The sequence below is a fragment of the Callithrix jacchus genome, chromosome 3 (genome assembly GCF_049354715.1).
Source record: "Callithrix jacchus isolate 240 chromosome 3, calJac240_pri, whole genome shotgun sequence".
Classification (NCBI taxonomy): Eukaryota; Metazoa; Chordata; class Mammalia; order Primates; family Cebidae; genus Callithrix; species Callithrix jacchus.
The window spans coordinates 48,949,990-48,970,985 of NC_133504.1; the positions used below are offsets into that span (position 1 = coordinate 48,949,990).

The 20,996-nt window shown below is 39.7% G+C and overlaps 1 protein-coding gene across 6 annotated transcripts in view; it reads right to left on the reverse strand.

The window, feature by feature from the left end:
* Nucleotides 1-20,996, reverse strand: part of ARHGAP10 (Rho GTPase activating protein 10) — a 345,584-nt gene that overhangs the window by 165,542 nt on the left and 159,046 nt on the right. For all 6 annotated transcript variants that reach the window (XM_078366438.1, XM_054252873.2, XM_035294477.3 and 3 more), the window contains 3 exons: nt 20,416-20,545; nt 17,144-17,250; nt 13,954-14,048 (listed from right to left, as the gene is read on the reverse strand). In XM_078366438.1, the coding sequence (XP_078222564.1) occupies nt 13,954-14,048; nt 17,144-17,250; nt 20,416-20,545 (332 nt within the window). The remainder of the gene's footprint in view (nt 1-13,953; nt 14,049-17,143; nt 17,251-20,415; nt 20,546-20,996) is intronic.

Here is a 20,996-nt window from a genome sequence, read left to right on the forward strand (position 1 = left end):
TCAGAAATATGAGGTTAACTTACAAAACTCAATGTAATTCACATCAAAAGATTAAAGAAGCATATTTAATGATTATTTCAATAGACACCGAAAAACATTTTGTCAAAATTCAAACCAATTCATGATTAAAACTGGGAATAAATAAAAACTTCTCCAAAATGAAAAGGGCATCTACAAGCAACTTTCAGCTAATGATACACTTTAAAGTAAAATAATTAACACTTTTCCCATTAAGATCAGGAACAGGGCAAGATGGCCAATATCACCACTTCTATCAAACATTTCACAAGCAGTCTCAGGCAGTGCAGGCTGGCAAGTAAAAGAAATAAAAGGTATACAGATTGGAAAGGAAGAAATAAAGCTGTTCCTTTTTGGTTTTTTTTGAGACAGGGTCTTTCTCTGTTGTCCAAGATGGAGTACAGTGACGTGATTATGCCTCACTGTAGCCTTGAACTTCCTGGGTTCAAGCTGTTTTCCCATCTCTAGCATGTTTCTACATACTAATAATGACCAGTTGGAAATTAAAACAAGTATCATTTTAAATTATCATGCAGAAACACAAAATATTTAGGAAAATTTTAACACCAAACAAATGTCCATGACCTCTATGCTGAAAACTGTAAAACATTACTGGGATAAATGAAAGCTCTAAATAAATGGAAAGTCAAGTTCGTGAACTATAAGGTTTTATATTCACAGTATTGACCTATGAGTTTGCGGTTTTTTGTAAAAATAAATTAATTCTAAAATTTATATGGAAACACCAAGGACCTACAATAGCCAAAATTGTTTTTTGTTTTTGTTTTTTTTTTGAGACGGAGTTTCGCTCTTGTTACCCAGGCTGAAGTTCAATGGCACGATCTTGGCTCACCGCAACCTCCACCTCCTGGGTTCAGGCAATTCTCCTGCCTCAGCCTCCTGAGTAGCTGAGATTACAGGCAAGCGCTACCATGCCCAGCTAAATTTTTTTTTGTATTTTTAGTTGAGACGGAGTTTCACCATGTTGACCACGATGGTCTCAATCTCTTGACCTCATGATCCACCCGCCTCAGCCTCCCAAAGTGCTGGGATTACAGGCTTGAGCCACCACGCCCGACCGCCAAAATTGTTTTAAAAAGAGCAGAGGACTTTTACCACAAGACTAGCAATACAATAATCATGGTTAAGTGTGTTACTGGCAAAAAAACAGAGATGCAACAGATTAGAGAATCTAGAAATAGACCTACAGATGCACAGTCAAGTGATTTTTTGAGAAAGGTGCCAAAATAATGAAATCAGAAGAAAGTTTTTAATCAATAAATGGCGGTGGAAATACTGGCTATTTACCTGGGGAAAAAACAAATAAACCTAAACCCTCATGTCTCACACCATCCATCCCCCAAAAATCTTTATAGATCATAGACTAATTATAAAGCTTTTATAAGAAAACATGGGAAAATTTCTTCAAAACCTTAGAGTAAAAAAAAAAATGTCTTGGCACAAAAAGTCTTATCAATAAATTTTTTTAACTGATAAATTCAACTTCAAGTTAAAATATTCTTCTCATCAAAAGACACTGAAGAAAAAAATAGAAAAGCCACAGATCAGAGAAAATATTCACAATTATCATGTCTGATAAATGATTTGTTTCTAGAATAAAAAAATTCCTATAATTCAATAACAAAAAGACCAACACCACAATTTTTAAATGGGCAAAACATTTTAACAAGACACTTCATATGACAGAAGAAACATAAATGGCCAATAAGCACAGGAAAAGTACTCAACATCAATAGTCAAAATTGGCTAAAATGAAAAACATTTAACATAACCAAAGGTTTGTAAGGAAGTGGAGCAAATGGAACTCTCATACTTTTCTAATGGGAGGGCAAAATTAATTTGTAACCTTAATTGCCTGAAAAGTCAAACATACATTTACCATACCCCAGCAATCCCACAACAAAGTATTTATGCAAAATTAATGAAGATGTATGCCCACAAAAACTCTGGTACAAAATGTTTGATTCTGGCTTTATTCAGAAAAGTAAACATTGCTCTATGGCCCACCCTCCAATGTCCTTCAGCATACAATTTAAAAATAAATCCATATCAATGTCAATTCAGATTTCCATTTAAATATCAGAGCCAAATATAAAACATGTCTTTCAATACATCACCACCAACAATATCATCATTAGAGCAAATTCTTAGATTCTATGAAAAAGACAGAGGGCTATATACTAGAAATGCTGTTTCTAATCGTACCCACTCCATATTCTACTAGTTCCACTAAAATTCTTTTAAAATAACTTTCTTTGCTCTTCTCTCTACACTGGTATCTTGGTAGTTCCTGAATAACTGGATCATCATTGAATGAATCACATGTAAGAATCAAGAAACACAGAGTCCTTTCCATCACTGCTTTACTTCATGCTTATACTATAACCAAATTAAGCTATGGTTACTTTTTTATTGAAATATATATTTTTATGATACACTCTTGAAAGGATGGTAAGATGCTTCTGACTTTTAGAATTCATTCATTGGTGTTTTTATGTTGAGGTTGAAAGGAGGAAATCACCTATGTATCTGAAGCATTAGGCGTTTTAGAGTGATTTTATACCAATGACTTTATTTAGCAACTGTGTGCATGATGCCATTCCATTTCTCACTTTAAAAGAGTGAGTTAAGAGCATGTTGCCTTCAGAAGCCCATGTAATTTGACTGGATATAAGAATGTTTATGTAACACATTAATTGTACTAATATTTGTAAGCATTTTATAGAGCCTCATATATATATATATATATTCATTGAAATATATAGTATATATTTTGTATATACTATACAAAATATATGTATTTTGAAAAATATATGTATTCATTGAAATATATTTATATTTTGGCCAGGTGTGGTGGCTCACCCTGTAACCCCAGCACTTTGGGAGGCCAAGGCAGGCAGATCACCTGAGATTGGGAGTTCGAGACCAGCCTGACCAATATGGAGAACCCTGTCTCTACTTTAAAAATTACAAAAAATTAGCTGGGCATGGTGGCACATGCCTGTAATCCCAGCTACTGGGGAAGCTGAGGCAGGAGAATTGTTTGAACCTGGGAGGCAGAGGTTGCAATGAGCCGAGATCGTGCCATTGCACTCCAGCCTGGGGAGCAAAAGCAAAAACTCCACCTCAACAAAAAGGTATAATTCCACTTACATAAAATATATATATTTCAACAAAAAGGTATAATTCCATTACATTAAAAAAACTTACATTTTAAAGTTTACTACTTCCATTCAATTCCACAAGTATTTGTAGGGGTCTCTGTCTTACCACATGAATTAAAGCAGGACTTCTCAACAGTGGCACTCCTGACATTTTGGACCAGATGATGTTTTGCTTCAGAAGCCTGCCCTTTGTACTGTACGGTGTTCAGCAGCATGGCTGTCCTCTACCCTCTAGATGTCTGTATCATCTCCCTGCCCTCCTCTAACCCCCAGCCCCAAACACACAGTTAAAATAAATTATATCGGTGTCTCCAGATATTTCCTAATGTCCCCTGGGAGTAACATCACCCATAGTTGAGAACCTGTGACTTACAGAATTATCTCAACATGTGTTCTCCATACTTCCTGTGATTCCTGTTTGCCTTGGGCCCCCCCTCCTCTGAGTCTCCAAACTGGTTACCTAATCTTCAAGAGTCTATTTTAAAAATCAGTCTTTAGTAAGCTCTTCCAGCCAACCCCACACTCCCTCACACTGCTCATCTTCCATAGCACCTCAGACCTCTGAATTGTTATTTGATTCTAAATCCTCCTGGTCTGTGAGTTCCCTGAATTTCAAGTCTGCTAGTTTCTAGTTTATTGTTGCATCCTCAGTGCCAAAAACAGTCAACAACTGTCAAGGTGACTGGATGAGAGGCTCTCTAAAACGCTTACAGATATTACTGCGGTTAATGTGTTACATAAACATTCTTATATTCCATCAAATTGCATGAGCTTCTGAAGGCAACATGCTCGTAACTCACTCTTTTAAAGTGAGAAACGGCACAGCATCATGCACACAGATACTAATTAAAGTTGTTGGGATAAAATCACTCTAAAATGCCTAATGCTTCAGATACAAAGGTGATTTCCTCCTCTCATCCTCAACATAAAAATATAAATGAGTAAATTCTAAAAGTCAGAAGCATCTTGCCATCTTTTCAAGAGTGATATACGGGAACCAGGCAAAATGAAACGAAATATAATATTTGAAATGTCAGATTAATGACAGCAGAACGGGAAGCATTTTCTTCAAGCAGTGCCTGAATGTGATGTGTGGGAGAACTTTTACAGAACGGTAATTATTTATCCAGCAAATGTGTGGGGGGGGGGGGTCACAGCACAAAGTGGCATGTGGCAAGCATACCAACAAAGCTAAGAGCACGTTATGTAACAAAATTGTTGGGGCAGGGGAAGGGCGATATTCCACCCTTCAGGGAAGAAAGCTACACCTCCTAACAGACTACCACTTGCCATGGAGAAAATATCCATGCAAAATACAATGTCTCCAACCTAAGAAATTAAGTGACCTGATCTTTTCACACCCCAAGGTCTCTGAAATGTGGTTGATGTCATGCTGTGATAGTTTATAGTGATTTAAGACCCTTCTTTTAGTTATGGTAGGTATTTATTTGCAGCTGTGTTTCACTATTTAAAATAGCTTTTTTTTTTTTTTGAGACGGAGTTTCGCTCTTGTTACCCAGGCTGGAGTGCAATGGCGCGATCTCGGCTCACCGCAACCTCCACCTCCTGGGTTCAGGCAATTCTCCTGCCTCAGCCTCCCGAGTAGCTGGGATTACAGGCACGCACCACCATGCCCAGCTAATTTTTTGTATTTTTAGTAGAGACGGGGTTTCACCATGTTGACCAGGATGGTCTCGATCTCTTGACCTCGTGATCCACTCACCTCGGCCTCCCAAAGTGCTGGGATTACAGGCTTGAGCCACTACGCCTGGCCCTAAAATAGGTTTATTAAGATGTAATTCACACCATCAAATTTACCCACTTACGAGGTACAATTCAACAGCTTGTAACATATCCACAGATGCATGACCATCACCAAAATCAATGTCAGAACATTTTTATTACCCTGAGGGGAAAAAGAAAACCTGTACCCATTAGCCATCACTCCCCATTTCTTTCCAAACCTCCAGACCTATGTAACCATCATTTACTCTCTGTCTATATAGATGTGTCTGTCCTGGGCATTTTGTATAAATGGAATCATAATACATGGCCTTTTATAACCGGCTTCTTTCACTTAGCATTATGTTCTCAAGTGTCATTCATATAGTAGCATGTATTAATTCTTTTTTATTGCTAAATCATTTTTCATCGTATGGCTCTACCACATTTTATTTATCCATTCATGTCTTAATAGACATTTGGGTTGTTTCTACTTTTTGGCTATTATGAATAATGCTTCTATGAACATTCATGCACACGTTTTTATGTAAACATATGCTTTCATTTCTCTTGGATTTATAGCTAGAGCAGAATTTCTGGGTCAGATGGCAATGCTGTGTTTCATTTTCGAAGGAACTGCCAAACTGTTTTCCAAAGCAGCTATTCCATTTAAATTCCCATCCTCAGTGATGAGGATTTCAATTTCCTTAATATGCTTGCCAGTACTTGCTATTATCTGGCTTTTTATTTATAGTCATCCTAGTAGGTAAGAGTGGTATCTCATTGTGGTTTTGATTTTCATTTCCCTAACAGCTAACAATATTAAGCACTTTTTTTCATGTGCTCATTAACCACTTGCATATTTTCTTTGGAGAAATGTCTAATTCAGGCCTTTTGAACATATTGTTGTTACCTATCTATGTATTATTGAGTTATAATGGTTCTTTATATATTCTAGAAGTAAGTCCCTTATCAGACTTGATTTCCAAATCTGTGGTCTTAAATGCTGTCTCTTAGCTAAGAAAAATTCAGAGTAACCTTTTAGTAAATTGAGGGAGAAAAAAAATGAAGCACACATCCATCTAACCAGTGACAAACTAGTAATGGCTAGCTAGGCTCCGCCCCAGCCTCCATTAGCCATTCTCCCATTGGTTCTCAGTAACAGTAAAGTACTAGAACAGCACATGGACCTCTGAAAACAAAAGACTGCAATTTCCCAACCTTAGGATTTAGAAGCCCCCGCTTGCAACTAGGTGTAACCACATAAATCCATTCCAGCCAATGGTCTGTGAACAAAAGCAGTCTATGCAACCACTGAGAAATGTCCCTACAACCAGAGACAGTGCTATGTGATAGAAAGAACAGTGCTCTATGCTGCCTCGTGCCTTGGGTGACTGGGAAGGTAAACCGTGCTCAAGAAAAGGCAGTATTATGTCAACCCTGATCTGGCAACCTCTGGACCTCCAAACAAGAGAAAAAAATAAACTTTGACACCATTTAAGCCATCTTGACTTTTTCTGTTATATGCAACCAAATCAGATCTGAAATAATGACACAAATAAGTTAAAGCTCTTGATTTCTATCTACACAGATAAAATGCAAGCCCGGACTCCACTGTGCAGTTTCATAAAGATCACCTGTTTCAAAATGCTACCCGGCTGCCCTTTCCAACACAGGAAATTAAAAAATAGCAAAAACAGATACTTGTAAAGAAGACGAAATATGTTTATATTAGATATATATAATCAACTGTTAAATTGCTATAATAAGGTACCCAATACAAGGGCCATGCCGATATCGTGGCTCAAGCCTATAATCCCAGCACTTTGGGCGGCTGAGTGGGGCAGATCACCTGAGGTCAACAGTTCAAGACCAGCCTGGCCAACATGGTGAAACCCCATCTCTGGCAAAAATACAAAATTTAGCTGGACATGGCGGTGTGCTCCTGTTCCCTGCTACTTTGGAGGCTGAGGCAGGAGAATCACTCAAACCCAGGAGGCAGAGGTTGCAGTGAGCTGAGATCCCGCCATTGCACTCCAACCTAGGTGACAAGAGCAAAACTCTGTCTCAAAAAAAAAAAAGGTACCCAATACAAACATTGTATAAACTCCATCAGAAATCTATTTATAATACCCACACACTCCACAACAGGTTAATTTTTCATGAAGCAGAATGAAGACACAGGAGCTCATGGTGTAGCAGTGTGGGGCAGACGAAAAGGACAGTTGACTGACAGTTGCTTGATTGAATCTAATCACAGTTCAGTCACTTCTGAGCAACAATTCAATTTCATTTAATCTAGTACAAATCTGATAAAGGTCCACCATGTATAAAGCATTACATTTGGTATTACGATACCAAGCAACACTAAGTAAGGCAGTGTTCCCACCCTCATAGAATTCATAATCTAATAGACAAGGAACAAATTACCTTTAATTCCCCGATTCTTCATTCCACTTAGGAATCAGGAAAGTAGACAAGAGCCTATTTCATTCACATTTTTCACTAAATAACACTTTCAAGGCCCCAGAATTATAGAGTAATCTCAAAGTACATTCACCTCCTGCCAGATTTTGCTCCACACGAGATTGAATGTAAACATAGATGGTGGTGAATGGTAGGAAATTAAGGGACCCCAAACAGAATCTATCAGTAACACCAAACCAGAATGAATGTTTCTCTGTTTAGAAATGAGGAAATAAATTTAAAAAGGGGGGAGTCTGTATTTGTTTTTTAAAAGCAGCTTGATCTTTTAAACTAAAGGAGATGCACACATAAAGAAAATTATTTTCTAAGTTAACCAAGGGGCTTTAGAAAAAGTTCAGACTTAAAATAAGCATGCATAACTTTTAAGAAAAAAATGAAGATTTATATATGAGTATTTATATGGTAGGAGTGATTTCATATACCTATATAAGATGTTAGGGGAATGTAACAACCCCCCGCCTATCCCCAAGACTTCTTGGAAAACCTTCAAAAAACAACCACTATTCCCCACAACTACACTGTTTGAAATGCCTTTTAGCCCACAGAACTCCAGCATCCAGGGGTCTGAGAAACAAAGAATTGGCAAAGGGTTATAAAGAGTGAAGAAGCTAGTGATGCAAGGAGGAGGAGGCGTGATGTCCTTGAAGCAAGTGTATGATGGAGGAGAGCATGATGGGCCATGTCAGGGATGCTATGAGGGAAGACTGGGAATCGACCACCAGGCACAGCAACATGGAGACCACTGATGACCTTAACAAAAACAACTACAGTGGAGAGTGGGGCAGAGGCCCAAGTACAGAGCTCAAAGAGAAGAGAAAAGAAAATTTTTTTTTTCTTTTCAGACATAGTTTCACTCTGTCACCCAGACTGGAGTGAAGTGGCATGATGTCAGCTCACTGCAACCTCCGCCTGCTGGGTTCAAGCAATTCTCCTGTCTCAGCCTCCTAAGTAGCTGGGTCTACAGGCAACCACCATGCCCAGCTAATTTTTATATTTTTAGAAGAGATGGGGTTTAACCATATTGGTTAGGCTGGTCTCAAATGCCTAACCTCAGGTGATCCATCCACCCTGGCCTCCCAAAGTGCTGGGATTCCAGGTGTGAGCCACTGCGCCTGGCCAGAAAAGAAATCTGAGACCATAAATATCACAGCTTTTTCAGAAATTGTTGCTGTTTATAGAGTTAAAAAAAATGGGTAGTAAATGAAAGAGAAGGGTGGTTTCACTGGTGATGGTGGCTGTAGTGGCTTTGTTTTTTAAGATGACGAAAGAGAACATTTCACATGCTGACAGGAGACAAAACTAATGTTAACAAGAAAGAAAAGGTAGAGTTGCTTCAGTAATATCCTGGAGAAGTGGAGAGAGGATGGGAAGAAGAAATGGAAACACCTCAACAGAGGAGTTGGCCTCCGTCAGGAACACAGGCAGCTCTCACAGTCAGGGAGGAAAGGCAGGGTGTCTGGACACTGAGGGTGGAGGTGGGTGTATGCAGTAGGAAAGAGCTCTTGTTACAGCTTCTATTTTCACAACGAAATAGGACACAAAGTCATTAGGGAAGGGAGGCAGTGTCAGAGCTTAAAAGAAAGGAAAATATGAAATATTCAACTGGGAGAATACAGGAACTAAGAAAACACAGTATGGGCCGGGTGCAGTGACTCACACCTGTAATCCCAGTGTGATTACACGCTCAGTGGATCACTTGAGGTCAGGAGTTCAAGACAAGCCTAGTCAACATGGGGAAACATCATCTACTAAAAATACAAAAATTAGCTGGTTATGGTGGCATACACCTATAGTCCCAGGTACTTAGGAGGCTGAAGCAGGAGAATTGCTTGAACCTGGGAGGCAGAGGTTGCAGTGAGCAGAGATGGTGCCACGGCACTCCAGCCTGGATGACAAAGTGAGACTCCATCTCCACAAAAAGAAAAGAAAACATCGTATGATGAGTGGCTACCATGAATGGCCTATTGGAGGACAGTGGTTATGCATTTCAAGTGATCCCATGAATACAGTAGAACTTGCCTCTCTAGAAAGAGAGAAGGTAGAACTGAATCTTAAGTTGGGATTGTGCAAAAAAGCACAATAAAGAAGGAAAGAAGCAGTGGAGTGAAGGGTAAGAAAAACAGACCGTGATGAGTGACTATGAAATTTCAACTAGTAAAGGAAGACAGTGAGGGCATGCGGAACGACAGACTATCGGGCATAACTGGGGAATCTAAGGGTACTTACTAGGAAAGAAGGTGGTGTCAGAAAGAGAAAGTCTTGCAGTCAGGATTGCTGAGGACGACAGTTCCTTGCAATGACAAGGTCTAAGGAATGAACACCAGAGGGAATGGCTGAGGTACGGTAAAGAACAAGATCAACAAAGGAGAGGAGCTCAAAAAGACGCCAAGTGCCAAAATGATCATCTAAAGCTGTACTGAAATTACCAAGAATTGTAAAAAGAGCAGAATTGGAGATGCACAGGTTGAGTATCCTTTATCCAAAATGCCTGCAACCTGAAGGGTTTCGGATTTCAGATTTTTTTGGATTTTGGAATATTTGCACACATGAAATGAGATATCTTGGAAATAAAAACCAAATCTCAACAAGAAATTAATGTATCTTTCATATACACCTTATACATATAGCCTGTAGGTAACTTCGTACAATATTTTTAGTAATTTTGTGCATGAAGCAAAGTTCTGACTACAACCTATCACATGAGGTCAGATATGGAATGCTCCACCTGTGATATCATGCCAGTGCTAAAAAAGTTTGAATTTGGAAGCATTATAGATCTCAGATTTTAGGATCAGGGAGCTAAAGATTCTAGAAGCAGCTCAAAACACAGAAAAAGGTAAGAAAACCACATATTACAGAGAGAGACACTTTCAAAGTGAAACCATGAAAATGGTCGGATACAGAAAGACAACTACTGGAAATGGCAGCATTTAAGGAGTGATGGCTGAACTGGAGAGGCCCAAGAGATCTGAGGAGAACCAGAACAGTTTAGCGTCATGAAAATAAAAGGATGGAGAGTTTCAGGAGGTCAAACGTGAATACCTAATCAAATGCAGCCATAGCCAAGCTCCATACCCAATTTCCTACCAGGTTTCTTTTTATAATGACCCACAGCTATCTAACTCCACATGACTGATATGATTTGGCTGTGTCCCCACCCAAATCTCATCTTGAATTGCAGCTCCCATAATCCCCATGTGTCATGGAAGGGACCTGGTAACTGAATCATGGGGGTGGGTTTTTCCCATTTTGTTTTCGTGACAGTGAATAAGTCTTACGAGATCAAATCGTTTTTATAATGTGCAGTTCCCCTGCACACATTTTCTTGCCTGCTGCCATACAGGATGTACCTTGCTCCTCTTTCACCTTCTGCCATGATTGTGAGGCCTCCCCAATGATACAGAACTAAGTACAGTAAACCTCTTTTCTCTATAAATTACCCATTCTCAGGTATTTCTTCATAGCAGTATGAAAATGGACTAAAATAACCCAAACTATCTTCACCATCTTCCCCCATCCTTATGCCCCTACTTTGCTTCCCACCTTAGTAAATGGTACCATCTAGTTACTCAAGCCAGAAACCTTCCCTGCTCCTTCACCCTCCACTGCAACATCCAGTTTATCCCCAAAAATCTCTCCATCCCCACTGCCCCTGCACCAATCCTGGCCCTTGCACTAGTGACACTGGGTGACTCAAATAGGTCGCGCCCTCTCTTGTCTCCAGGCCTCCACATGCAACATTCACTCTGCCTGGCACAGACTCTCAATCCCAGCTGACTCCAGATAACCCTTTAGTTAAGAATTTAGATATCAGACCATCTGTGTGCCTTTCTTTAACCATTTAAACTAGATTAAGTCCCCCTGCCAGGAGTTCCTAGAAAGGAGTTTTGGGCCTCAATAGAAATAAATTAGAGACTTCGGCAAGAGAAAAAGAGGAAAACTAAAAGGAGGGGGGAAGGGGAGGGAATCCAGGTCCCCTCTGCCTCTTTAACAAGGAAACCTACTCTTTTGGCTTTATATATGCATTAGCACACAATTTCATTTGAAAAGAGGGTCTCCCTATAAAGCAGTTGAAACCCACTAGAATAGATCACCGACCTAAAGTCCCACCTAAAGTCCTCCACAGTTCCAAGAGTCCAACACCTACAGATGTTACCCTTCATATGTGTAAGAACCAATCCCTTTGAGGGATGGAGAGTGGTTCCGATCATAACAAGCAAGGATCATGGCTGACCAAAAAAAAAAAAAAAAAAAATTGGGGATGATCAACATCTCAGAGAAAATATAGAGACTTTGGAGTATTAAAATGATTAAACTGCATTAAAACAACATGTGAAAGTACTAGAAGTGCCCTGCTCTTTCAAAACTAATCAGATTCACCTCACTTAACACATTCTCTAGTAGATAGCACTGCTGACTCATCTTTGTCAATTATTTAGGAAACATTCCGATCATATGGTATTCTGCAGAGACGTATAGCTCAGTGGTTAAAAGGTGGGGCTCAGGTTGGGCACAGTGGCTCATGCCTGTAATCCCAGCATTTTGGGAGGCCATGACAGATGGATAACTTGAGGTCAGGAGTTCAAGACCAGCCTGGCCAACATAATGAAATGCCATCTCTACTAAAAATAAAACAATTAGCCAGGTAGGTGTGGTAGTGCATGCCTATAATCCCAGCTACTCAGGAGGCTGAGGCAGAGGAATCATTTGAACCTGGTAGGCAGAGGTTGCAGAGAGCCAAGACTGCGCCACTGCACTCCAGCCTGGACAAAAAGTGAGACTCCATCTGAAGGGAAAAAAAGAAGGAAAAGATGTGGGGCTCTAAGCAGAGAATTCAGGGGTTCAAATCTCAGCTCTTCAACTGCCCACTGGCTATGTGACCTTGGGGAAATCACTCAAATGTTCTGTGCCTCAGTTTCTCATCTTAAAATGGAAACAGTAACAACTACATAAGAGAGTTGTGGCAAGGAAAATAGCTGAGCTAAAACACAGAAGCATTTAGAACAGGGGCACCCAGAAAGGAATCCAATGCTACCCACGGGTGTGTGCGCACAGATGTATGTTCAACTTGTGTTATACAAACTAACTCCCTTCTTAAAGTTTGGAAGAGTTCTTATTGGCTTGAAATTTAGGCCAGGCACAGTGGCTCACACCAATAGTCCTAGCACTTTGGCAGGCCAACGTGGGAGGACTGCTTGAGTCCAGACGTTTTGAGACCAGCCTGGGCAACAAAGCAAGATCCAACCTCTTCACTGACCTTCTCTTTCATATTTTTCCCATCTTCACAAAATGCTTATTTAACCACTCATCCTCTACTCAGTAGTGCCAAATTTATCACAACGCTTAAGGCCCTGTTTCTATGCACAATAAATGGTCTTCAATTCATGTACTATAAAGTGAAGCACTGATCCTCCTCCTCTGCATTACCCCCTGAGACTCAACTATATCATCTAGGAGAGGAAGCAGCATTAATTACTTGTATATTCCTGGGTTCTGACCCGAAGTGAAATTTTGCTTTAACAAAGCTCATAAGCTTCTATTATACAAACATGGAACAGACTTATCTAAAAACCATCACTGACAAAACCAGGGCTGGCAAGGAATCACTGTACTGTCGGCCACTAAAACGTAAATATCCTATGAGCACTTAAAGCACATAGAAATTAATGCCAGACAAGTAGTAATACTGACAAACCTTTCTCTTCTGCTTCTTCCTCTATGGCAAAGATTCTTTTACAACTAAATAAATGGAAATCATAGAATAAGAAAAAATAATAATTCATCTTTGAACAAAAGGAGTTTGTCTAACACCTCCATCACGTACAGGATACAGACACTGAAAACTCCCACACACACTAATGAATGAATGTTGTTCCGTATTAATAGCTACCTACCACCCCTTTATAGCTTTGTCCCCAGTTCCTCTTACCACTGTTCTCTTCATGCTACAAATTAGGCTTGGATCAACAATGAAAAGTTTCAAGGCAATTTTTTTTTTTTTTTTTTTTTTTTTTTTGAGGAGTCTCACTCTGTCACCCAGGCTGGAGCACACTGGCACCATCTTGGCTCATTGCAACCTCCACCTCCTGGGTTCAAGTGATCCTCCTGCCTCGGCCTCCCATGTAGCTGGCACTACAGGTGTATGCCACCGCGCCTGGCTAATTTTTATATTTTTAGTAAAGACAGGGTTTCACCAGGTTGGCCAGGATGATCTCAAACTCCTGACCTCAGTGATCTGCCCACCTTGGCCTACCAAAGTGTTGGGACTACGGGCATGAGCCACTGTACCCAGTCTCCAAGGTTATTTTTTAAGTGACAGCCCTGGTTAGAATGACTCCTAGCTAAATCAAAATGAAACTATCACCCCATAGCTAAACCCGGTGACCAAGACTTAACAGCTTATAATGAACACACAGACTGGAAGTATAACAAGATAACATTCTTCCAGGTTGTGGAAATCACAGTTGCAACTAACTTCTATTTTTTTTAATCATTTTTTAAAACAACTCTTTTACCATGTCCAATAATTCCATTAACTTACCGATCAGCAGCTTCTATGTCAAAACAAAACCGTCTGTCAATGGAGTCAGTATGCCTCTTGGTACATTCTTTCAAAGAGAACACCTCCACATCCCCCTGCAAATAATCATTTTGAACATTCTCAAAAACTACAGAATAAGCATATATACACTCATACTGGAAAACAGGGGAGAAAGGTTTAAGATCTTAAGTCCCTTCTCTTTACTCTATCCTCTTTCAAACTGGCTCATTTAAATGCTATTTAGAATCTAAAACATTAATATTTTTGTCCTTCTCCTGATTTTTTTTTTTTTTTTTTTGAGAGAGAATCTCACTCTGTCACCCAGGCTGGAGTGGTACAATCTCAGCTTACTGCAACCTCCACCAACCAGGTTCAAGCAATTCTCCTGCCTCAGCATCCCAAATACCTGGGATTACAAGCATGGGCCACCATGCTTGGCTAATTTTTGTGTTTTTAGTAGAGACAGGGTGTTGCCATGTTGGCCAGGCTGGTGTTAAACTCTTGACCTCAGGTGATCTGCCCACCTCAGCCTCCCAAAGTGCTGGAATTACAGGTATGAGCCACCGCACCCAGGCATTCTCTTAATTCTTAAGATTTTCTAGATCTTAGTGATTATGGTAATGTTAAACCAGACCATTCCAATGTTTTTTTTTTTTTTTAGAGTCTTGCTTTGTTGCCCCGGCTGGAGTGCAGTGGTACAATCTCGGCTCCCTGCAACCTCCTTCTACTGGGTTCAAGGGACTCTGTGACTCAGCCACCCAAGTAGCTGGGATTACAGGCATGCATCACCAGGCCTGGCTAATTTTTGTTTTTTAGTAGCAACATGGTTTTGTCATGTTGGCCAGGACAGTGTCGAACACCTGACCTCAAGTGATCTGCCTCGGACCCACAAAGTGCTGAGATTACAGGCGTGAGCCACTGTGCCCAGCCAAATGTTAATTTTTAAAGGCAGATTAACAGTATAGTTTTTTGATACTGGAATACTATTAGTCTCTTATTGTACTCTTTTTTAAGAGTAAAAATTTATTTAAGACTATGTTATACCATATGTCACAGACAGTACATGACCATTTTTGGCCTATTAAAACTGCAATTCCATACAGGTCAACCTAAAAGTACATCAATAGCCCTAGATCAGATATTTTGATAATCTAAAGCTAGAACCATTTAATCTATGCAGTTTCTCTCTTTTCTATGTGAGTCACCCTAATTCTATCTTTACTTAATTTGCAATGTTACACACTTACTGAAATTTTTATTTTTGAGACAAAGTCTCACTGTCGCCCAGGCTGGTGGCACGATCTCAGCTCACTGCAACCTCCACTTCCCAGGCTCAAGCAATTCTCCTGCCTCAACCTCCCAAGTAGCTGGGACTACAGGCGAGCACCACCACGTTTGGATAATTTTTGTATTTTTAATAGAGACAGAATTTCACCATGCTGGCCAGGCTTTCAAACTCCTAACCTCTGGTGATCCGCCCACCTCAGCTTCCCAAAGTGCTGGGATTACAGGCATGAGCCACCATGCCCGGCCACTTACTGAACATTTTAGCCTTTTCCAGAACGTGAGGATCTCTAACAACAAACATTAAGATATACATATTTTCAAAATCTCACAGATATAATTATTATTTGGAGGTTAAAACAGAAAGATACCACTAAGCAGAAATATCTTAGGACTTGAATAAGCTCTGATAGGAAACTTGGTTTCAAACCCGTTGCTTAATCTTAACCTTCAAGAGCCATCACCTCACTTCCTTCTCTTGCCATGACTAATTTTCATGTCAATTTCATTATTTTCTAAATGTGTTTTTAGTATAAGATGCTTTAAATACTTTTCAGGGAAAGGCACAGTATAAGTAAATAGAAGTGAACTTAGGTTGTTTTTTTTTATTCACCTAAGCAAAACCATACCCATTCACCCAGCAAGCAATGAATTAACCTGCTTTCTTAAAATGTGTTATCACTTATGTTCAACGCTGGCAGGAAGAGCATTGTCTCTAGGCCATCAATTATTGTAATAAGCTGCAGGTTCTATTTAAAATACATATGAAGATCACCTTTCCCACACAGCCAACTCTGTTAGGTCTTCTTGCTCTTTTCCTACTATCATGCTTTGCTTTTTTTATTTCAGAAGGAGCAGTTAACTAAATGGCAAATACCTACTATATGAGAACTTTGTAAGTCTAACTGAACAACAGTAAAATTCATTATAGATCACTCTACTACGTTTTCAGGCTATGAATACATTTGTGCAAGTCAGTTCCATTGTATCAATACTGAGGAACCAATGAGTCATGAAAGCTTGCTGTCAGTGCTACCTTTATCTTCCCAACAGTGTGACATAAAAGGATTCTATGGTTCACCTAAAAAGTATCTAGTGGTTAAAACCACATGTTCTCACTCATAACTGGGAGCTGAACAATGAGAACACATGGACACAGGGAGAGGAACATCACACACCAGAGCCTGTCTGGGAGTCGGGGGCTAGGAGAGGGATAGCATTAGGAGAAATACCTAATGTAGATTACAGGTTGATGGGTGCAGCAAACTACCATGGCACGTGTATACCTATGTAACAAACCTGCACATTCCGCACATGTATTCCAGAACTTAAACTATAATTTAAAAATATATACACATAGATATATAATATATATGCACCGGTTAAAAACCCATGCATGCAATTCAGAAAACATATATGTCGTTGTGTTTTCTGGCCCATTTCACTTAAAAACAAAACAAAGATTTTTTTTCTTTTTTTTTTTTTTTTTTGAGGCCAAGTCTCGCTTTGTCACCCAGGCTGCAGTGCAGTGGCACAATCTCAGCTCACTGCAACCTCCACCTCCTCAGTTCAAGCAATTCTCCTGTCTCAGCCTCCTGAACAGCTGAGACTACAGGCACCCGCCACCACCCATGGCTAATTTTTGTATTTTTAGTAGAGATGAGGTTTCACCATATTGGTCAGGCGGGTCTCAAACTCCTGACCTCATGTGATCCACCCGCCTCGGCCTCCCAAAGCGCTGAGATTATAGGCGTGAGCCACCACACTCATCCCAAAACAAAGATTTTAATACTAAAATTTATTTATCAGTGAATAAAAGCCATTAAAATATAAACTATTAAAATGACACCCTCAAACACTAGCTCTGACAGACTAAAATCCATTCTACATTGAACCCAATACTTACAAGTTTCCCTCCAGATCTGTGCTCAAATGGGATCATGTTGAACTTCTTCGCTGCTTTTCGATACATGCAATAATGTTTGACCCAACTGGAACCAAACGGAGCAGGCCCTTCAACAAAAAACAGCCCTTTATATTTTCCCTCATAAATAAGCAGACATGCAGAGCTATAAATGCATTAGTAAAGAAGAAAAGTCAAAAGGTAGCGACGAATACAGTTGAAGCAATGAAACAAATCAGCAATACTGCTGGTTCTAATAAGAAAAGGGAAACACTAAAGAGAGTAAGACATACTTTGAAGCAAAATTCTAAGACAGTTTTAGCAGCAGAGACATGATTTAAAGACATGCTGTTTAAACAGTTTGCTAGAAAAATCAACAGTTATCTCCTACCTGCAAATCTCTTCATTGTAAGCTCTATTTTTGGTTTGTTTCTAGGTAGTAAGAGCTCCCAAGGGTTTCAAAAGTTCCATCCCATATATGAGATGGCTTTGGATTTAATTCTGGCCTCTCAAAATGATAAAACTATAGAATCACAGTGCTAAGAAGCAACTGATCTAAAAATCCATCTAGTGCTTTAAGTCCACAAACAGCACCCTGGTAAGCAGCTGCTCTTAATGATGATTGAAAACTAAGCATTAAAAATGAAGTATGAAGAATAAGAAAAGTAAGACTCAATAGGAGCGATTGTGCACATATGACCCAGCACATTCTCTGAACTCCTCTTCTTCTCTTGCTAAGTCAGCAGTACCACCATCAGGGCTCACAGCGCAGTGCTGTGTGTCAGAGGGACCTCTAGCATCTGGAATTTCACACGCCAATAAAAGTCCCTAACAAATCAAAGGTTAGGCCCAGCAGAAGTTGACAGTTTTTCACTTTACTAAGTAAAGACACTTTTTAAAAAGCAATTAACATATTATTACCATAATTTCATGTACAAATAAATAAACCTTCTACACGTAAAAATCAAAAAAGACAAACTAGGGAGGGAAAAAAAATAAATCATGTAAAAGGAATGCTGGTAGCTAACTTTGGGAAAAGCTAATTACATTATTTGGGAGATGGGTAACAGATGAAAGGGGCGACCAGACCACAATCAGTTTTATCTCAGACCATCGTTGGTCCAAAGACCTGAATTTGGGAACCACGGCTGTGTGTTTTAAATAACTAGCATTTGAACTGTGTTCTGTGGTTCACAAAAATATTGCACAGATATTTCATTTAACGCTAAGAAAAAAACGGCCCAGAGAAGACAATACTGTCTTTTTAATCTAAAACATTTTAAGCTTAGCCCAAATGCCCAGAAAATGACAAAGCCAAACCTCGAATCAGAATCTCTGGCCCCACATAACAAGGTCTTTACACTACTTAAACCACCATCCCCTTCTGACAACCAACAGAGCCCACTCAACCAGCTCTGGGCACACATACTAATGATGCCCTTTCACGCCTGTCCAAGCACCAAGGAATGGCACCAGAGCCATCACCAACACAGACTGCAGTTTCAGAATGACAATCGCAGCATTTAGTGGCTCTATGACTTAGGGAACACTAGTTACCTCTCGGTGCCTCCATTTTCATTCATAAGTGGGGAATAATAGTACCTCATACTTCACAGCGCTGTTTCACGGATACATGAGACAAATTGTATATAAGTTTAGTACAGTGCTGGGCATACAGTAAATGAGGAAAGAATTTTACCACTACTGTTTATGTTGTTAGAGTCCAATTTCTCTCAAAGGCCACAGTGATTAATCTAAAAATTAGTTTCCTGTGATTTTCACTTGGGCATATAATACAAAGACTTCTAAGATTCTCAAGATTATCTTGAATTTTAATTTAGTTCTTTCAAATTCAATTTTTAAAACTGGGATTAAGAAGATAATGTCTGAGAAAAATTCAGACTTCTGCCATATCATACAACTGCTCACAAGAGGTGAAGGCTGTGAGATTCCAGAGTAAATAGGGGCAAATGGAATTCCTGCTACCTGCATATAACATTGACTTCCATTCAAAGCATAGTTACCCTGTAACCATTTTCTGAGTCATCTCTACTACTAAATTGATCAGACTGAAAGTCCTGTAAATCAGCCACAGTTAAATGAAGTGAAAACTGTAAAAAACCCTAATTACAGTTAAGGGTGGGGAGGGAGGGAAATAGTAAAGGGAGACTATTTTAATAATAGTCTGTCTTCACATTCCCATCCTTTCTGCTAACTAGCAGTTGGGTTCTACAGCTGTAGTAGTAAACTCTCAGAGCTTAGCTGTTAAAATAAGACGAAATGTTACATGTCTGAAAGAAATACAGGTCTTTTAATTTTCAAAATGAGAATAATCTACACACTGCATGTCTGCTAAGGCAGCCACAAATACTAAAAACCCTGCAAGTTAGGATGCCACGTAGGAATATCTTTTATCACCATCTGCAAACTTCCTGATAATTTTAGTAATGATCAGTGATCTCAGATTGCTGGGAACAAAAATGAAGGGAGAAGAGAAATATTAATATGTCCCCCTCCCGGCTTTTTTTTTTTTTTGAGACGGAGTCTTGCTCTGTTGCTAGGCTGAAGTACAGTGGCACAATTTCGACTCGCTGCAACCTCCACCTCCCAGGTTCAAGCAATTCTCCTGGCTCAGCCTCCCAAATAGCTGGGACTATAGGCATGTGCCACCACACCTAGCTGAGTTTGGTATTTTTAGTAGAGACAGGGGTTTTACCATGTTGACCAGGATGATCTCAATCTCTTGACCTCGTGATCCACTAGCCTCTGCCTCCCAAAGTGCTGGGATTACAGGTGTGAGCCATGGCGCCCAGCCAATATGTCCCTCTTGATTCTAAGATGAAGGGGAGGCAGGGTTCTGGGAGGAGGAGGATGTGTACATGTGTGTGAATGTGTGTGCCTGTGTGCACTGGTGATGAAGGGAGAAGTGAGGGGGGAGGAGAAAAAAGACAATACCCTCATAACTCTGGCTCATTTTCAGCCTTACACCCAATTCTGACTCTCTTACAAGCACATTTCTGGGGTGTACACAGTGTGGAACAGAAGCTAGTGGGGTGTCTAGAGAGCAGTGTGCTCACAGCCACTCCTAACCTCACTGTACCCTCTTCTCCAGAGCTGGAATGTGTTTCTCCTAACATGCAGAATACACCTACGAGGCTAGAAGCAGGCAGAGAAAGGGGTAGGGATAATAGTCCAAAACATCACAGTAGTGGCAAGAATAGCAGAGTTTTCAGTCATCTGGATTCTCAGGCAGCCACTGCTGGAGAGCCTCTTACTTTTTTCCTGCACATACAGGTAGCCTTCCGCTGTAAACTGACTTGCTCGTTTGTGGTCCTTGGGATTCTGCCTGATTTTGTTCATAAGCTCTTCCACTTCTGACCTTGTGCCTTCAAATCGATTCCGTGTCTGAAACGGATTAAAAAACACACATAAATGGTAAGTTCTCATATGACTTTTTTCTTGCACATCTTAAAGTCTCTGAATAACTGTAATTACATTTTTTAATGCTAAGTAACTTTTAAATAAATTTCTCAAAATATCCCCATTCTTTCCAGTGTGCCTCTTTATTGAGATTCATGTTCAAATTAAAAAAAAAAATAGTGGTAAAATAGCTACTAGAGGAGTTCAAGCCAAGGTTACTAGAGGTTAGTTACTTCAGAGGCTTTCTAACATCATGAATAACTTTACCATACAATGTAACAAATTCCTGCCTTCAGGTCTTATTAAATTGTAGGTTTAAAAAATAAATAGGTTGTAACATATCTCCATGAGAAGTATTTCCTTTGCCATAACCAATCTGACTCAATCAATCTGATTTGTTACCGTTACATTAGCAATCTATAAATACCCAGAATCT